Source organism: Peromyscus leucopus, chromosome 9 (genome assembly GCF_004664715.2).
Source record: "Peromyscus leucopus breed LL Stock chromosome 9, UCI_PerLeu_2.1, whole genome shotgun sequence".
In the NCBI taxonomy this organism is placed as follows: Eukaryota; Metazoa; Chordata; class Mammalia; order Rodentia; family Cricetidae; genus Peromyscus; species Peromyscus leucopus.
The window spans coordinates 53,595,064-53,610,210 of record NC_051070.1 but is presented as its reverse complement, the minus strand read 5'-3'; the positions used below and the strand labels follow the sequence as shown (position 1 = coordinate 53,610,210).

Here is a 15,147-nt window from a genome sequence, read left to right as displayed (position 1 = left end):
GCACACACTCGAGTCTCGCCTCTCAGCTTTGTTCGAGCTTACTTTTGTAAGGAGCCCTTTTGGAATCCACATCCACAAATAACACCCAGGCACTGCCATGCCCACAGCTTCCCACAGCACAAGATGGCAAGCTGGGGTTCCTGAAATGGGGGAATCTGGGCAGGTGGCAAGGAGCAAGTACCACCTACTCCCCAAACGGGGCCACACCTGTGCACAAATGCCCCCAAGTTAGGATGGGATCCTCTAGGCAAGGTGACCTGAGGTTCAGGAACCGCAGACCCGCAGTAAGAAATGGAACAGCACCCTCTAGTGTCCGGCAAGAGCACACTTGGATGCGAGCAATACAACTTCAAATTTTTATTTCTTCTCCATTTCTGGGACCAGATCAACAAAAGCCTGCCGTGCGCCACCGCTGCTCCAGTGGGGGCCAGGGGCTGTCCTTGGGTCTGTAAAGGCGTGTGTGGTGTTGGGGCCCAGCCTAGTTCGGACAGCTGGGTCTGGGGCCTCAAGACGGCGGGAGACTCTGGGCAGCAGGCAGTTCTTTCTTTCTGTTGTGTTGGAGCCCCAAGGCTCGGGCCACCAGCCTGCGGGCCACCGCTGAATCTGTCTGTGGCCTCTCCTTCACTAGCCGCAGGAGCTCTGAAAGGAAGACCCAGTGGGTGGGATTTGGATTCAAGGCCGGGGATGTCTCTCCTCTGGGTGACGGGGCGGCCTTGAAAGCCAGGTGAGGGTCAGCCCATGTCAAATGGTATGGAGCAGAGGCTGGAGCCCAGCTGCGCTCACAGCAGTCAGATGCCCGTGAGGGGGCCCCGGGAAGGCCCCAGGCCTGGAGTTCTGCCTCCCTGTGGGACCTGACACAAACGGACCCCTCCTGTCAACCTGGTTCATCCGTACAGTGGGGGTGAGGAGGAACTAACCCTGTATCCCCTTGCTCTGTGAGGCCCTTGGGGAAGAAACACTCAGGACAGGATACCTGGACCACTGGACATAAAGATGGGATATTCATTCTTTCTAAGAAGTCTAGGACACGGCCATGTCACCATTCACAGTGGCGTGGATGGCTCTGGCAGGCCTCCCCTGGGCCCATTCTGCTGGTTCCTGCTTTGCTATCATAGAAACTGATCTCTGAGAGCCCCCCCATGCTTTCTGGAAGAGGAAAGGGAGGGAGCTAACAGTTGACATCTAACTCAGTGACTCGCCCCAGGTCAACTGAGGTCAGTAACAAGCAGGGTCCCATCCAGGGCTGATCCCAAGGCCCAAGCACTTTTTACCCTTCCAGGGACAGTCTTCACGGCCCTCCAGAAGGCAGACGGGGCTTTTCCTAGATCAAGGGCCAGAGGAAGGTGTGAGCGTAGCTGACCCTTGCCCCTCTCCAGGCCTGGGGGGAAGCTGAGACTCACCGGCTGCCGTAGCTCAGGCTCTTGCAGCGCAGGGAAATAAAGAAGGGCAGACAAACCAAACACAAAAGCACACACACAGCCTCCCTGCGGAGGGACAGGCTTCCCTTACTTGGTCTCTGCAAGGCTTTCAGCTTGGACTGCTTTGTCCCCTGTGTGAGCGGCCGGATCTTGAGCACGGAGAAGTCCTTTGCCAGGGCCTCAGCAGCTGGAGAAAGGAGGGGAGATCCGGGATGATTCTTGTGCCACCTTGTGCCCCATATCCTTATGGAACTGTATAGTGGGCACTGCCTGTGATGTCAGATGATGCCCCAGCCCCGTGTTCAGATACCCACAGCAAGATGGGCAGGCGCTGCCTGTGAAAGTCAGAGTTTAGGCCAGGCTCTCCTATCCCCCAAGGTCTCCAGGGACACCAGTACTCCCCGCACCACCCACATTGAGCCAACTGAGACATCGGGACACAGCAGGTGTGTGACATGGACAAAGAAACTGAGCCAGGGCATGATGCACTCTTGCTATCCTGCTTAGGACAGGCCCAGGAGGCAGCCAAGGCTACCCCAGTGTCCTGGCTGGTTTTGTGTGTCAACTTGACACAAGCTAGAGTCATCAGAGAGGAAGGAGACTCCGTTGAGGAAATGCCTTCATGAGATCCAGCTGTAAGGTATTTTCTTATTTAGTGATCAATGATGGGTGGTGCCGCCCCTGGACTGGTAGTCCTGAGTTCTATAAGAAAGCAGGCAGGGCATGCCAGGGGAAGCAAGCCAGTAAGCAGCACCCCTCCATGGCTTCTGCATCAGCTCCTGCCTCCAGGATCCTGCCCTGTTTGAGTTCCTGACCTGACTTCCTTCAGTGATGAACAGCAATGTGGAAGTGTAAGCCAAATTCCCTCCCTAACTTGCTTTTTGGTCATGGTCTTTCACCACAGCAATAGAAACTCACTAGGACACCCAGCCAGAGCTTACTCTTCCATAGTTCCCCTGACCACCTGGACTTATTTCCTACCTCCCTTCCAGGGGCTCCCTCCCCATCACTCTCTCTGCTCCTCTCCACCCTCAACTTTAGACTTTACCAGGACCAGGCCAAACCCAAGTAGGATGTTCCCGGGTCGGATGCGCAGCAGGCTCTGGTGTGCACACATGGTTCAGGACAGGAGAGTCTTATTTCTAAATACACCCAAAGTGGCAATGGAATGGTGGGGACAGGGGCTGAAGGGGACAAAGAGTCCTGAGTCACAGTGAGGAGGCTGCATGGTGCTCCAGCTTCCACAGTGAAAGGTCCATACTCCAACATAGACCCTGGCATTCTGGGGGTTGGGGGGAATGATGGCCTCACACCCGAGGCTGACGGGAAAACTGATAACGCACCTGCCTGCACCCTGTGCTGCGTGCCTGTGACCCAGGGCAACAGCACCTGATGCTTTCGTTCCATTTGGGGAAGAACCTATGGCTTGGCCCATGCCACCTGTTCCGTAAATGTCCCTGATCCTAATAATGTCCTCTGTACTGATGGTGCCAATGGAAAGGGGAAAGGCCATAGACTTCCTGAGTTTCCCAGGCCATGGGACCCGGCACCCAGACTGTGGTTCAGGCTTGCTGAGAGCTGAGCCATGGGCTGAGGGTGGTCTCCACCCAGACATGGCTGGCCCTCCACACAGGGAACCCAGGCACCTCTGCTCTCAATGGAGGCCAGAGGAGCACAGCCCAACAGGAAGCCACCTTACCTGAGGCCTGGCAGGGAAAGATGCCGATGGCGTGAGTGTCATCTACCCACTGGATCTTGAAGCCTTTCTCTCTGTGGGAAGAGAGGACACAGGGGCTCACAAAAGCCGGTGCTCAAGACCCTTCCCCCTTGGATCCTGAAGGCTAGGTCCCTCCCAACGCAAACCCCAAGACGAAGCTATCTCTTTCGTTAGAGAGGATCATGCCACGCTTTCTCGTCAGAGCATTAAGCCAGCTCCAGGAAGACCCCATGTCACCCTGTAAACATCAGCATCTAGAACAGAACGAGCCAGTACTGGAAGATGCATCCAGCCCAAAGCAAAGAGTGACGAAGACTCCCCAGGTACCGTCAGAGCCAGGCTGGGCACGGGCTCTGAGTAAGAGAGCTAAAAGGCCTACGTGGTAGGAGAAGAGAGATGTCCAAACAAGCACATCGGGGACGTGGCTCTGGGTGGCCTTCTCCCTGTGTCTCAGGAAACCACCATGCACTCTGTGCCTAGAAAAAGCTAGAAGCAGCTCTGGACCGGCCCCACTCCTCTAGTGGCACTGCCCACTTGACAGGGGGTCAGTGGTGGCCCTGTGTGGCCACAGAGTGAGAGGCAGCTGAAAAAGTAAACTGTGCCATCCCCTCAGCTGTCCCTTCAGCACGGGTACAAAGGACAAGGGACAGCAGGATGGGAAGCAGTGTCGGAGAGGAGGCCCGGGAATAAAGGGGTTTTATTGACTTTTATTAGATCTATTTTATGTGTGAGTGTTTAGCCTGCATGTGTAAATGTGTACCACATGCGTGCCTGGTGCACACAGATCTCCTGGAACTGGAGTTACCAGTCATTTTGAGCCACTGTGTGGGTGCTGGGACCCAAACCCAGGTCCTCTGCAAGAACAGCAAGCGCTCTTATTCATCATGCCTTAAGGCTCTCTTCTTTTAGGATATTAGGTTATACCCTTAGATAGTTATTGAATTATGTAAGATTCTTGAGTTTCATAGAAAATTCCTTTGAGCATTTATGTATTTTATGTATCTGAGTGTTCTGCCTGCACTTATAACTGAAGAAAAGAGAGAGAGAGAGAGAGAGAGCGAGAGAGAGAGAGAGAGAGAGAGAGAGAGAGAGAGAGAGAGAGAAATGGCAGAAGGTTGCATCCATGAGAACTCAGAGCCAGCAAAAAGTCCTGTCTCCGAGTGTATCCCTCCAGGCTACATTGGACCTGCTCAAGCCAGGTGCCCCACATCAGGCTACTGTAGACCCAATGACCCTGGTATATGGATAGCCATGTCCTGAGACTGACGGAAAGCCTCATGGTCCCAGCAAGGGTGTGCACACACAGAACTCTGCCCAGGACTAGGGCTTTTGAAAGTGTCAGTACTCAAACACCGTTTCCCCTCCTTCAGTCAGAGCAGGCTGACCTGCCTCAGGGCAAGTAGCCCAGACATCCGCACCTACCTTCAGCCTTCCTTTCTGGGGCAGGCAATCATCCCTAGCAGGGAAGGGCTAGCCTAGCTTCTCCCAGCCTTTAATACTCACTGGAACTCAGAGAAGGTGGCCAGCAGGTCCTCCGTCTTGAGTGTTGGCTTAAAGTCATAGATCTCCACCACGTGGGCCAAGTCCCTCTCCCCAGGTAGCTCTTCTGAGAAGGAGGATGTGTCCAGGTGGATTTTCTCTATCTCAATCTCCTTTTCGGTCAGGTTGGCTGTGATCTGGGAGTGAACAGACCCTTTGGCAAGGGGGAGCTCTGACACACAGGGCCCCAACGATGCTTTCCAAACTGATAGTTCTGGGGGAGAAGTCTACTCGGTAGGAATCTGGGTACGGCAGCTTGAAGCCTCAGAAAGTGGATGTTTTAGGGGAGGGTGCTTGGTTTTATGGAGTTCCCACTAGATGGCTGTCAACCTCGCCCACTGTTTCACCTAAACCTGAACAGCCCATTCTATATACCTCCTTTAAAGACGGAAACGTGGAGGGGCAGAGTTTAGTCTGCCCAAAATTGCAGGGTCTGTAGAAAAAAGAGCTGGACAAAGCCAGTATCTGTAGTTTCCTTACTAAAAATATGGTCTTCTCAAAGACTGTGCATAAAACAGAAATCAAAGATACTCACCCTCCCATCCCAACTTGAGCCCAGCCAACAAGAGGGGCAGGCACATGGTCTCAAGAAACTACAATTTCTAAGGGAAAGCTCCAGCCAGGCAGGGGGATGATTTTCTCTAACAGAGAGCAAGGCACCTGTGAGGACTGTTTCAACTACCTTGTGATATATGCACTCCCTTTTTTTTCCTATGAGGAAGCGACTTTAAAGAGCAAATGACTTGCTTATGGCTAGCCATCTCCTAAATGGTTGGACTGGGACCCAAATACACGGTTCCTTCTCCAGGTTCCCTAAGCGACTGCCATCACCCAACACCTAGTCCCAGCCATTCTACCAACATCCCATTAGCACATCCCCCTCATTTCCAAAGGCCCTTCTCCCACACACCTGAGGCCACACCCACCTCACCTCCGCCCTCCCTTTTCTGGGCTCGAGAGCCTCATCACCTCCTGCAGCAGCTCACTGGAATCGTCATGGTCCATGTCATCATCCTCTTCCTCTTCTGCCCCATCCACTTTTTCTTCTTCTTCATCCACCTTCTCTTCCTCCTCATGCACCTTCCCTTTCTGCTCATCCATCTTCTCTTCCTCCTCATGCACCATCCCTTTCTGCTCATCCATCTTCTCTTCCTCCTCATGCACCTTCCCTTTCTGCTCATCCATCTTCTCTTCCTCCTCATGCACCATCCCTTTCTGCTCATCCATCTTCTCTTCCTCCTCATGCACCATCCCTTTCTGCTTGCCTACCTCCTCTTCTTCCTTACCCACTGTCTCTCTCTCCTTTCCCTCTCCCTTTTCCTCTTCTTGGTCCACCAGGCTCTGCACCAGATGACTCCTATTTTCCTCCTCCACGGCCAGCTGTGAGCTGGACCCCTGCTGCAGGACTGTCTCTACCCCTTGTTCCTTCTCAGAAGGATTCTCGGAGGACTCAGTGTCACCCAGCTCCAGCTGTGAATCATTTGCATAGCCCGAATCTGGGCTCTTCGGGAGCTCTGTTCCCTGAGTCACCAACATAGGGACTCCCCGATCAGCTTCAGGGTCCCCAGCCCCTCCAGGCTCTTCGGAAACTCCACCAGCTGGGGCCTCTCCCTTGAGGCCTGGGACGGAGGGTGCTACCGGTTCATCTTGCCTTCGACGCACCCGGGGCACATACAAAGGCTGATCGGGCTTCCGTCCACGATGCCACCGGCCACCAGGAGCACCTCGGGGACCAGCAGCTGCTCCCTGATGTGAGGTGTACCGAGGACCACGGTACTTGCTGGGATGGGAGGCAGGAGGGCGGCAGGGCCCAGAGGGGCCATCTGAACTGGGTACCCTGGAGTAGGGACAGAAGCTTCAGAGCGTGTCTGGGTCGACAGCAAAATGGCTTACTGGAGCCACCTGTCATTCAGGCATGACAGTGGCAAGTCAGCATTAAGCAAAGGTCACAACCAAAATGACCCTCAAAAATAAATGAATAAAACTCTTACAAAGGCATTGTGGCAAAGGCAAAAAAAATGCCATTCCTGGCACACTCAAAGGATCTTCCTTACGAACACTACAATCAAATCGGTGGGTGCTGAATCTTTGGTTACACACAAAAGATGGCTAATACTTGCATTTAGGAGCTGTTATTAGGTTCAGAGAGAGTCACAATGATAAGATGTCCATCCTGTGAGATGCACATGGGAATAGGGATGACTACAGGCTGAGGTTCTTCCCCTGAAGCGAGGCCTCTCTGAACCCCGTGCTCACAAAGAGAGGGGTGCAGAGCCACCCTCACTGGTCCCACTGATTGTGTGCACTCTCTTCCCTTTGGCCCAGCATGAACAGCTGATTTAGCCAAGTCAGCGGCATCCCCGATGAAGCAAAAGGCAACCCTAACTTCACACAACTGGGGGTTCCTGGCCCGAGGTCCTGCCAAGTTCTGCCCTCCCCGGCTAGCTAGTTAGCCCAACCATCACACACACACACACACACACACACACACACACACACACACACACACACACACACACACACCAACTGCTGAGAACCCTCCAGCAATTGGATAACACACCTCCAGCGGTAAGATAACACACCTGATGTCCAGGTGACAGACGACTGTCCTCCTCTTCCAGCCCTCCCCAACAGAGAAGCTGCTCAAGAGATCAAAAGTCTCTGCTGTTCTATGGATCAGGTACCGCAGGCGGCTGGAGACTGGGGGGAAAAGAAGGACCCTGGGAAGGGACCAAACGGAGTATTAAGCCGAAGCTGGTGCTGCGGGTCCAGTTTCTGGGTCTGATTCCCAAGGACGCCACTCCCAGGTTTATGGTAGCTTCACACCAGGCTCACTGTGCCCAAGCCGGTCCCTGCCTAATTGCAAAGTAGATCTCAGGGTGCTACAGTTCCCATCATTCCGAAGAGGACGGGTACTTCTGCTTGCGCGGGATGACGCTCAGATACAAAAGAAAGATGTGGCTGGACAAGGCGGCAGAGGGTAAAGGCTCAGGTCAGGCAGGGCCTGGCCAGTGGACCAGCCAGTTACCTGGGCACAGAACCTGGGGGAGGGGCAAACCCTGCCCTCCCTAGCATTAAAGCCGCCCCCTTGTTCCCCGCGTACTTGGATAGCTGCTTCTGCAGCAGGAAGCGATCCAGCTCCTCCTGGACCCGGTGGACAAAGTCATTTTCGGCCGAGGAGAGGAAAACACCGTCCAAGCAGAGAAGGGCCAGGGTGACAGATGGCAGAGCCTGCAGGGGCAATGAACAAGGCCGGGATAAGAATATAAGCCCGGAGACCGCCCACAGCCCCAAGTGTCCGTGCGGCAAGGACTTTGGCGACTTTTGAATCCCTGGCCACTGTGGAGCCGGATGGGGAGGCGCGTGAGTGCGGGGCCCAGGGCGCTCACGTCCAGGGCCAGGCTGGGTCCCCTGCTCCCTGCGCCGCCTTGCCTAGTGCTACCCGGGTGTTCCAGTTATCCGGCGCAGCCGGCTGAAACTGCCCCCACGACACCCTGACGCCCTTCTCAGCCGCGATCGGGGGACCCAGGAGGGAACCCCCAAGACCCGCAGCACTCACTCACCGCGGCAGTCCGGAAAGTGGCCGCCGCGCTCAGGGTCCCCCGCCCCCCTGCTCTCCAGCGTGCTCGGCGCCATCGTGCGGCTGGGAGGAGGTATCGCATTGCCGCAGAGGGGCGTGTTCTTGTCTTGTTTAGAGGTGGGGCTGGGGCACAGCGCTAAGCCAAAGTCATAGGACTCCCCCGCAAAGACGCGACTAAGTGATTAGACTTCCGGGAAAAATGGAGACCCAAAGGGGTGAAATGACTTCTCTGGAGTTACACAAGTCAAAAGTGGTTCTGATTCCAAAGTCAGCTATTTCCTTTTTCTTTCCGAACCAATTAAGATCACCAGACACTTGTGAACAACTACTACGCACTAGATAGTGGTGGCATTATATATTTCTAATTTTAGATTCTCTCGGCCGGGTACCTAACCGAGGGACAAAGAGGAAGGAGAAGGGAAGCTGGAGCTGGGGAAATGGTTTAGGGGTTAAGAGGGTGTACTGCTCTCCGGGTTCCATTCCCAGTGACACCAGCACGTGGACACGCATGCGACACACATACAAATAAGTAAATACATGGGTTTGGTTTTTTGTTTGTTTGTTTTTTAAAGGGCTGGAAAGATGGCTGAGCTGTTAAGAGCACTTACTGCTCTGGAGGAGACCCAGGTTCGGTTCCCAGCACCCACATGGTGGCTTAGAACCATCGTAACACCAATTCCACGCGACCCAATACCCTTTTCTGTACTCCACCGGCACCAGGCATACAAGATGGTACATAAACATACAGGCAGACAAAAACAATCACACACATGTTTTGTTAAGTTTCCAATCACTCAATCTTTCCTCCTCCATCGAGCCTCCTTCTTCCATGAGAGATCTGCAAAGACCTCTTATCACATAGAGACACCCTATTGACAAGGTGTGTTCCACGCAGGCAACTGGGTCCAGTAGTCACTAAAACGCGGATTAGAGTTGAGTGTCAAAATCCAGATCTAGCCTGCTTGCCAAACCACAGCTTATAGATATGCTATGATTAAGACTCAGCATCTGAGCTGGGTGGTGGTGATGGTGGTGGTGGTGGCGGCAGCGGCAGCGGCGGCGCACCTTTAATTCCAGCACTTGGGAGGCAGAGGCAGCCAGATCTCTCTAAGTTTGAGGCCAGCCTGATCTACAGAGTGAGTTTCAGGACAGCCAAGGCTAAAGAGAGGAAACCCTGTCTCCAAAAGCATAAATAAATAAATAAATAAATAGATAGATAGATAGATAGATAGATAGATAGATGGATGGGTGGGTGGGTGGGTGGGTGGGTGGGTGGATGGATGAATGGATGGATGGATGGATGGATGGATGGATGGATAGATAGATAGATAGATAGATAGATAGATAGATAGATAGATAGATATAGATAAACTAACACCTTTAGAGTTTTGACACAGTGACCAAGAGTAAGGCATAAAAGCCAAAAATTCAGTAAAATTGAGTGAATCTGGTGAGAGAGAGAGAGAGAATATTCTAGAATTTTACCCAAAATAGGAAGCATGATTGAAAGATTAAGGACTGAATCCAAGCTATACGGGGTTGCACTCCGCCCCTTGGTCCCCTACTGGAGCGGTATCAGAGAAGAAGGTAGGAGTAAGGTCCAGGCCCTTCCTTTGTAACACAGAGGAATTATACATCAGGTTAAAGAGTCAATCCACCAAGTTCTAAAACTGAAAGCACCAAACAGCAGGTTCACCAAATATACAGCCAAAACTCATATAACAACAGCAACAGCAACAACAACAGATGTTCCAGAAAATAAGTAAATTAATGGCTGATGCAGATTATGCTAAAAAAAAAAAAAAAACTATTTCCTTTGGGATTGGAGAGATGGCTCAGAGGGTAAGAGCACTTCCAGAGAACCTTACTTCAGGCCCCAGCACCCACACTAGACTGCTCACAACTGCCTGTGACTCCAGTTCCAGGGATCTCTGGCCTTCATAGGCACATGTGCCCCACATGTGCACATATGTGCAAATACACATAGTTAAAAATAAAGTAATTATTTTAAAGGTTTCCTCTGGTTGTAAAATAATATATAACACATATGTGTTGTAGAATATTAAGATGTGTTACATTTGTTTATGATGTGGAACATTTGTTTAACGATGCAAAGATGTGTTGCATTCTTTTATGTTGCCTTTATCAGTGAAGCTGTGTTACTTTGCTTGTCTAAAACACTTGATGGCCTAATAAAGAGCTGAATGGCCAATAGTGAGGCAGGAGAAAGGATAGGCAGGGCTGGCAGGCAGAGAGAATAAATAAGAAGAGGAGCAAGAGACCAAAGAGAGGAGGACACTAGGGGCCAGCCACACAGCCACACAGCCACACAACCACACAGCCAGCCACAGAGTAAGAGTGAAAGTAGGATACATAGAATAAGAAAAGGAAAAAGCCCAGAGGCAAAAGGTAGATGGGATAATTTAAGTTAAGGAAAGCTGGCTAGAAATAAGCCAAGCTAAGGCTGGGCACTCATAAGAAAATAATAAGCCTCCGTGTGATTTATTTGGAAGCTGAGTGGCAACCTCCCCAAAAGAGCCAAAAAAGTTAAAACAAACAAACCAACAAAACAACCAACAACAAATATGTGTCTAGTGCTTTAGGTAGAAGCCAAAGAGGAGAAAATGAAGTGCCTTGTATATTTCTCTAGCAATTCACATGCCAGAAGAAAATGGAATAATGTCTGTGGAATTTTAAAGGAAATACATGTTAACACCTATAAGCTGCGGTGTTGATAGGCAGTCTCAAGTCTGCAGCCACACGGAAACAAACGGAGCACTCTTGCTTGGCCTAAGGTGGAGGGGACAGAGCACTGTAGCGTGGAGACACCTTCCACCTGTCCACCTTCCACACACAGCTCATCTCCCAAACCTTTTAGTAAAACCCATAAACAGCCGCAATTTTCTCCCCTAACGGCCTAGTCAATGTATTCAAAGATAGAGAGTCAACAACTAGTCACCGTGAGAAAAAGCAAACTTCTCTCCTCCTGGCCTGGTGCCTTTCTCTACCCTTCTCCTCCTCCTCCTGTGATAAATTATGAGCCCTTCTCATTTTTGATTCACCAATAAGAATCTAATGATGGCCTCCTTGGTGGGGATACTTATGACTTAGTGCTATAGCTTGAAAATGTCTTACTCCTTCAAATTCATGCAGGAGGAGTTTTGGGTGTTTTGTTGCTGTTGTTGCTGTTGTTGTTGTTTGAAACAGGGTCTCACTGTGTAGCCCCGGCTGGCCTGGTGTGTGCTCTGTAGACCGGGCAGGCCTTGAACATGCACAGATCTTCCTGCCTCTGCTTCCTAAAGACACGCACCACCACACCTGACTAATGTAAGAGCTTATTGGTTTGGTATTTTACTTTTTTGAGACAGGGTTTTTCTATATAGCCCTGGCTTGCCCTGGAACTCACTCTATAGACCAAGCTGGCCTCAAACTCAGAGATTCATAGGCCTCTGCCTCCTGAGTGCATGCACCACCACTGCCTGCTTCATTCAGGAGTTTAACCCCTAAAGTTCTATGTTAGTATCAGACTTTGGTATACAAAGAAGCTTTGGCGGTTAGAGTGTAGGCCCCATGATTAAATCTCAGAGACTTCATAACAGGCAGGCAGAGGCCAGAGGACAGCTCATTTGGTAAAGCATTTGCTGAATAAACACAAGAACCTAAGCTTGGACCCCTAGAACCCACATGCTGAGCATGTCTGTAATCCCAACAGGGGGAGGGTGGAGTTTGGAATAGAGACAGGATGCTATCAGGCTCTCACTAGCAGGACAGGTTCCCTGAATCAAAGAGCTGCAAGTTCAGTGACAGACCTTGTCTCCAAAAATAAGGTGGAGGGGCTGGAGAGATGGCTTAGCAATTAAGAGCATTGGCTGCTCTTCCAGTGGACCTAGGTTCTGTTTCCAGCATCCACATATCAATTCACAACCATTCATAACTCCAGTTCCGGGGGATTCAATGTCCTCTTCTGACTTCCTTGGGCATTTGGCATGAATGTGGTGCACAGATATTCATGCTGGCAAAACACTTAGGCATAACACAAAATGAATAATTAAAAAAAATTTTTTTGAGACGGGGTTTCTCTTTGTAGCCCTATCTGTCCTGAAACTCACTCTGTAGACTAGGCTGGCCTTGAACTCACTGAGATCTGCCTGCCTCAGCCTCGAGTGATGGGATTAAAGGTGCAACCACCACCTGGCTATGAATAAATCTTTAAAAAAAAAAATAGAGTGATTGAGGAAGAACTTGTTTCACCTTTGTTCTTCACAAGTTCACACACACACACACACACACACACACACACACACAGTGGGAATAGAAACAAGTAACTTGAAGAATTTGATGAGATCAAAATTGTGTGTGGTGTGTGTACCTGTTCGTGCAAGGGTTTTACAGTGCTTGTATGGTGTATTTGTGAGGTGTGTGTGGAAGGGTTCTGTTGGGGTGTGGTATAGTGTGTGTGTGTGAGTGTGTGTGTGTGTGTGTGTGTGTGTGTGTGTGTGTGTGTACAGGAAACTAAGTTATCACTGAAGTCTTAAGAGATGACTCAGTGGGCAAAGGTGTCTGCTGCCGAGTCTGACAGCTAGAGTTTGATTCCTGGGACCCACACCACAGCAGGAACGGACTGACTATCCCAAACTGTCTTCTGATCTCTGCCTGTGGACTGCAGCAATGTACATACACACGTACACAAAATCAATCTTAAAAATCAGTAGTGATTGTAGAATACTTTAATCCCCAAATCCAAGAAAATCAGTTACGAATACTTGTAAGCAAGAGATGTTCCCCAGAAACGGGGTGGGGTGGGGTGTGTGGCAGAGCGGATTACTCATTCTCTTCCCTTTGCTGCAATCAAGTGCCTCTGCACATCAACAAGAAGCCTAGGGGGGAAAGGTTTAAAAAGGAACACGTTCATCACGGCAGGGAAGGCTTGGTAGCAGAAGTGTGGGAAGCGGGTCACTGTCGGAAGGCAGACAGAAAGCCGCAAGTGGGGATGGACTGAAAACCACAAGGGCCACCCCTAAAGACCCATTTCCTCCAGGAGATGCCATCTCCTATAGGGCACACAGTCTGTCAAACCAGCACTGTCAGCTGGGCACCGAGGGTTCAGCTAGGGACCTGTGGTGGGGGACATTTCACACTCAGAACACAACAGCAGAGACAGGGAAGGCTGTAGAGAAAGGCTGAAAGAGGGAAAGGAAGGGCTGGAAAAGACAGAGGGGCCCCAGGGAGAAGCCAATGAAGAATCCACCCTTCCCCGCTCTACCTGATTATCTTCTGTAGGTATCATCAAAGCCCCAATTGTTTATTGTTGCTGTTGTTCCTCAGTTTCTAGGAGACCACTGCCCCAGCCTAGCCTGAGTTCTAGGCCTTCTTAAAGGACCAGAGTAAACAGTGTGCAGTGTTACTTGCCTGTAATCCCAGCACTTAGGAGGTCAAGGCAGGAGGATCTCTAATTTGATGCCAGCCATGAACTCATTTTTCCAATATCTGACACCCTGTGCCCGGCCTCATTCGGCTCATTTACTCTTGACACAATGCTAGGTGGTGGCTGGTACTTCTGACATCCACTTTGCAGATGTAGGAACTAAGGCAGGAGCTAAGAGATGGCTCAGCAGTTAGAAGCATGTAGTGCTCTGCCAGAGGACCCGAGTTCAGTTCCCAGCACCCATGTCCGGTGACTCACAGCCAGCTGTAACTCTAGCTTAGGGGGATCAAATGATTCTGGCCTCAATGGGCACCCACACTCCTGTACATACCCACTCACACGTAACTAAAAAATAAAAAAAGAGGCCAACGTCACACAGCCCGTAACTTGTCTTGCTCTAATTTCAACACTCTAGAGAGGTGAAGGTAGGTGTGTCCCCGCAGTGGGACACTCTGGCTGAAGTTGGCTATTTCTACTACAGCCTAGGAAAGAGACAGAAGCCTGGCATACCTTGCTAAGCAGAAGACCACCAGCCTGAGGACTAAGTCCACTGGATGTTGGAAGTGGTCCCGCTGGCACAGGGTGGTTAGGTGCCACAGCCCAGGAGCAGGGCCAGCAGCACACAGAGAACAGTGAAGATAAACTGTGTCTTAGTGCTCTGGCCTTCCCATGACAGGTGCTGGGTGGATAACTCGGTAGCTCAGACAGCAAGGGACAACGAGCAACACAAAACCATGTAGCAGGGCTCACCAAATGCAGGCCCTTCCAGGAGTTCCATCGGCTCCACCCTACCTCTCCGCATCCCTCGTCAATCAGTACCAGCTGACCAGACTCACTCTGGGGCTGCAGGTCCTCCCGAGGTGCAGAGACACACAACAAATAGTGCAGAACTGATCCTGAGGCTTCTTGGGCTAATGCACCTTACACCTTTTCCTGGCTGGCTCACCTGCCCAGTCAGCTGGAGCTGCAGACCCAATGTGCAGCAGACCTAGCCTGTTGCTGACTGCTCTCAGCCTCAAAGCCTCCTTCCTCCAGACACAGCAGACAGCATGCACAGAACAGGCAGAGAACTACAGGGTGGAGCGATCACATGAGCAGGGTCATTCTCAGTTTGGAGAACAGAACCTGGGAGACAGTACAACCAGAAATACAGTTCAGGGCTGGAGGGAGACAGGATTCCTTGCAGCTCAGGCCCTACGAATCAGCTTCTCCACGTTTTTCAGGGGCTCAGGGTGGAAAAGAGCCTAAGTGTGGATATGTGTGGGACTCTGGGAGACAGGAAGGAACAAGACATTGACACAATGACATAACCTGCTGTGTATGGTGCTACACAGCTGTGATCCCCGCACTTCAAGAATTCAAGGCCAGTCTCAGCTACATGAGACCTATAAAAAAAAAAAAAAAAAAAAAAAAAGGAAAGAAAGAAAAGAAAATTGACACAACTTAAAGAACAGACAACAAAACCTAG

At 51.0% G+C, this 15,147-nt stretch overlaps 1 protein-coding gene across 2 annotated transcripts; it reads right to left on the bottom strand.

The window, feature by feature from the left end:
- Positions 1-342: 342 nt before the first annotated feature.
- On the bottom strand, positions 343-13,556 carry R3hcc1 (R3H domain and coiled-coil containing 1). 2 transcript variants are annotated; one of them, XM_037208422.1, is made up of 8 exons: positions 13,518-13,556; positions 7,778-7,905; positions 7,257-7,394; positions 5,644-6,511; positions 4,639-4,811; positions 3,118-3,188; positions 1,510-1,605; positions 343-639 (listed from the first exon to the last, which is right to left on the bottom strand). In XM_037208422.1, exons 1-8 carry the CDS (start codon positions 13,539-13,541, stop codon positions 506-508), a joined length of 1,632 nt encoding a protein of 543 aa, XP_037064317.1. In that variant the 5' UTR covers positions 13,542-13,556; the 3' UTR covers positions 343-505. The 2 variants fall into 2 exon arrangements, with proteins under 2 accessions (XP_037064317.1, XP_028739004.1); XM_028883171.2 differs by lacking the exon at positions 13,518-13,556 and adding an exon at positions 8,238-8,343.
- Positions 13,557-15,147: the final 1,591 nt, after the last annotated feature.

Coding starts and splice junctions, on each gene's coding strand:
- R3hcc1 (XM_028883171.2), bottom strand. CDS start 8,336: ATGCGATACCTCCTCCCAGCCGCACGATGGCGCCGAGCACGCTGGAGA. Junction 7,395..7,777: donor CTGCAGAAGCAGCTATCCAA/GTACGCGGGGAA, acceptor GTCCCTTCCCAG/GGTCCTTCTTTTCCCCCCAG. Junction 4,812..5,643: donor CCAGTGAGCTGCTGCAGGAG/GTGATGAGGCTC, acceptor GTTCACTCCCAG/ATCACAGCCAACCTGACCGA.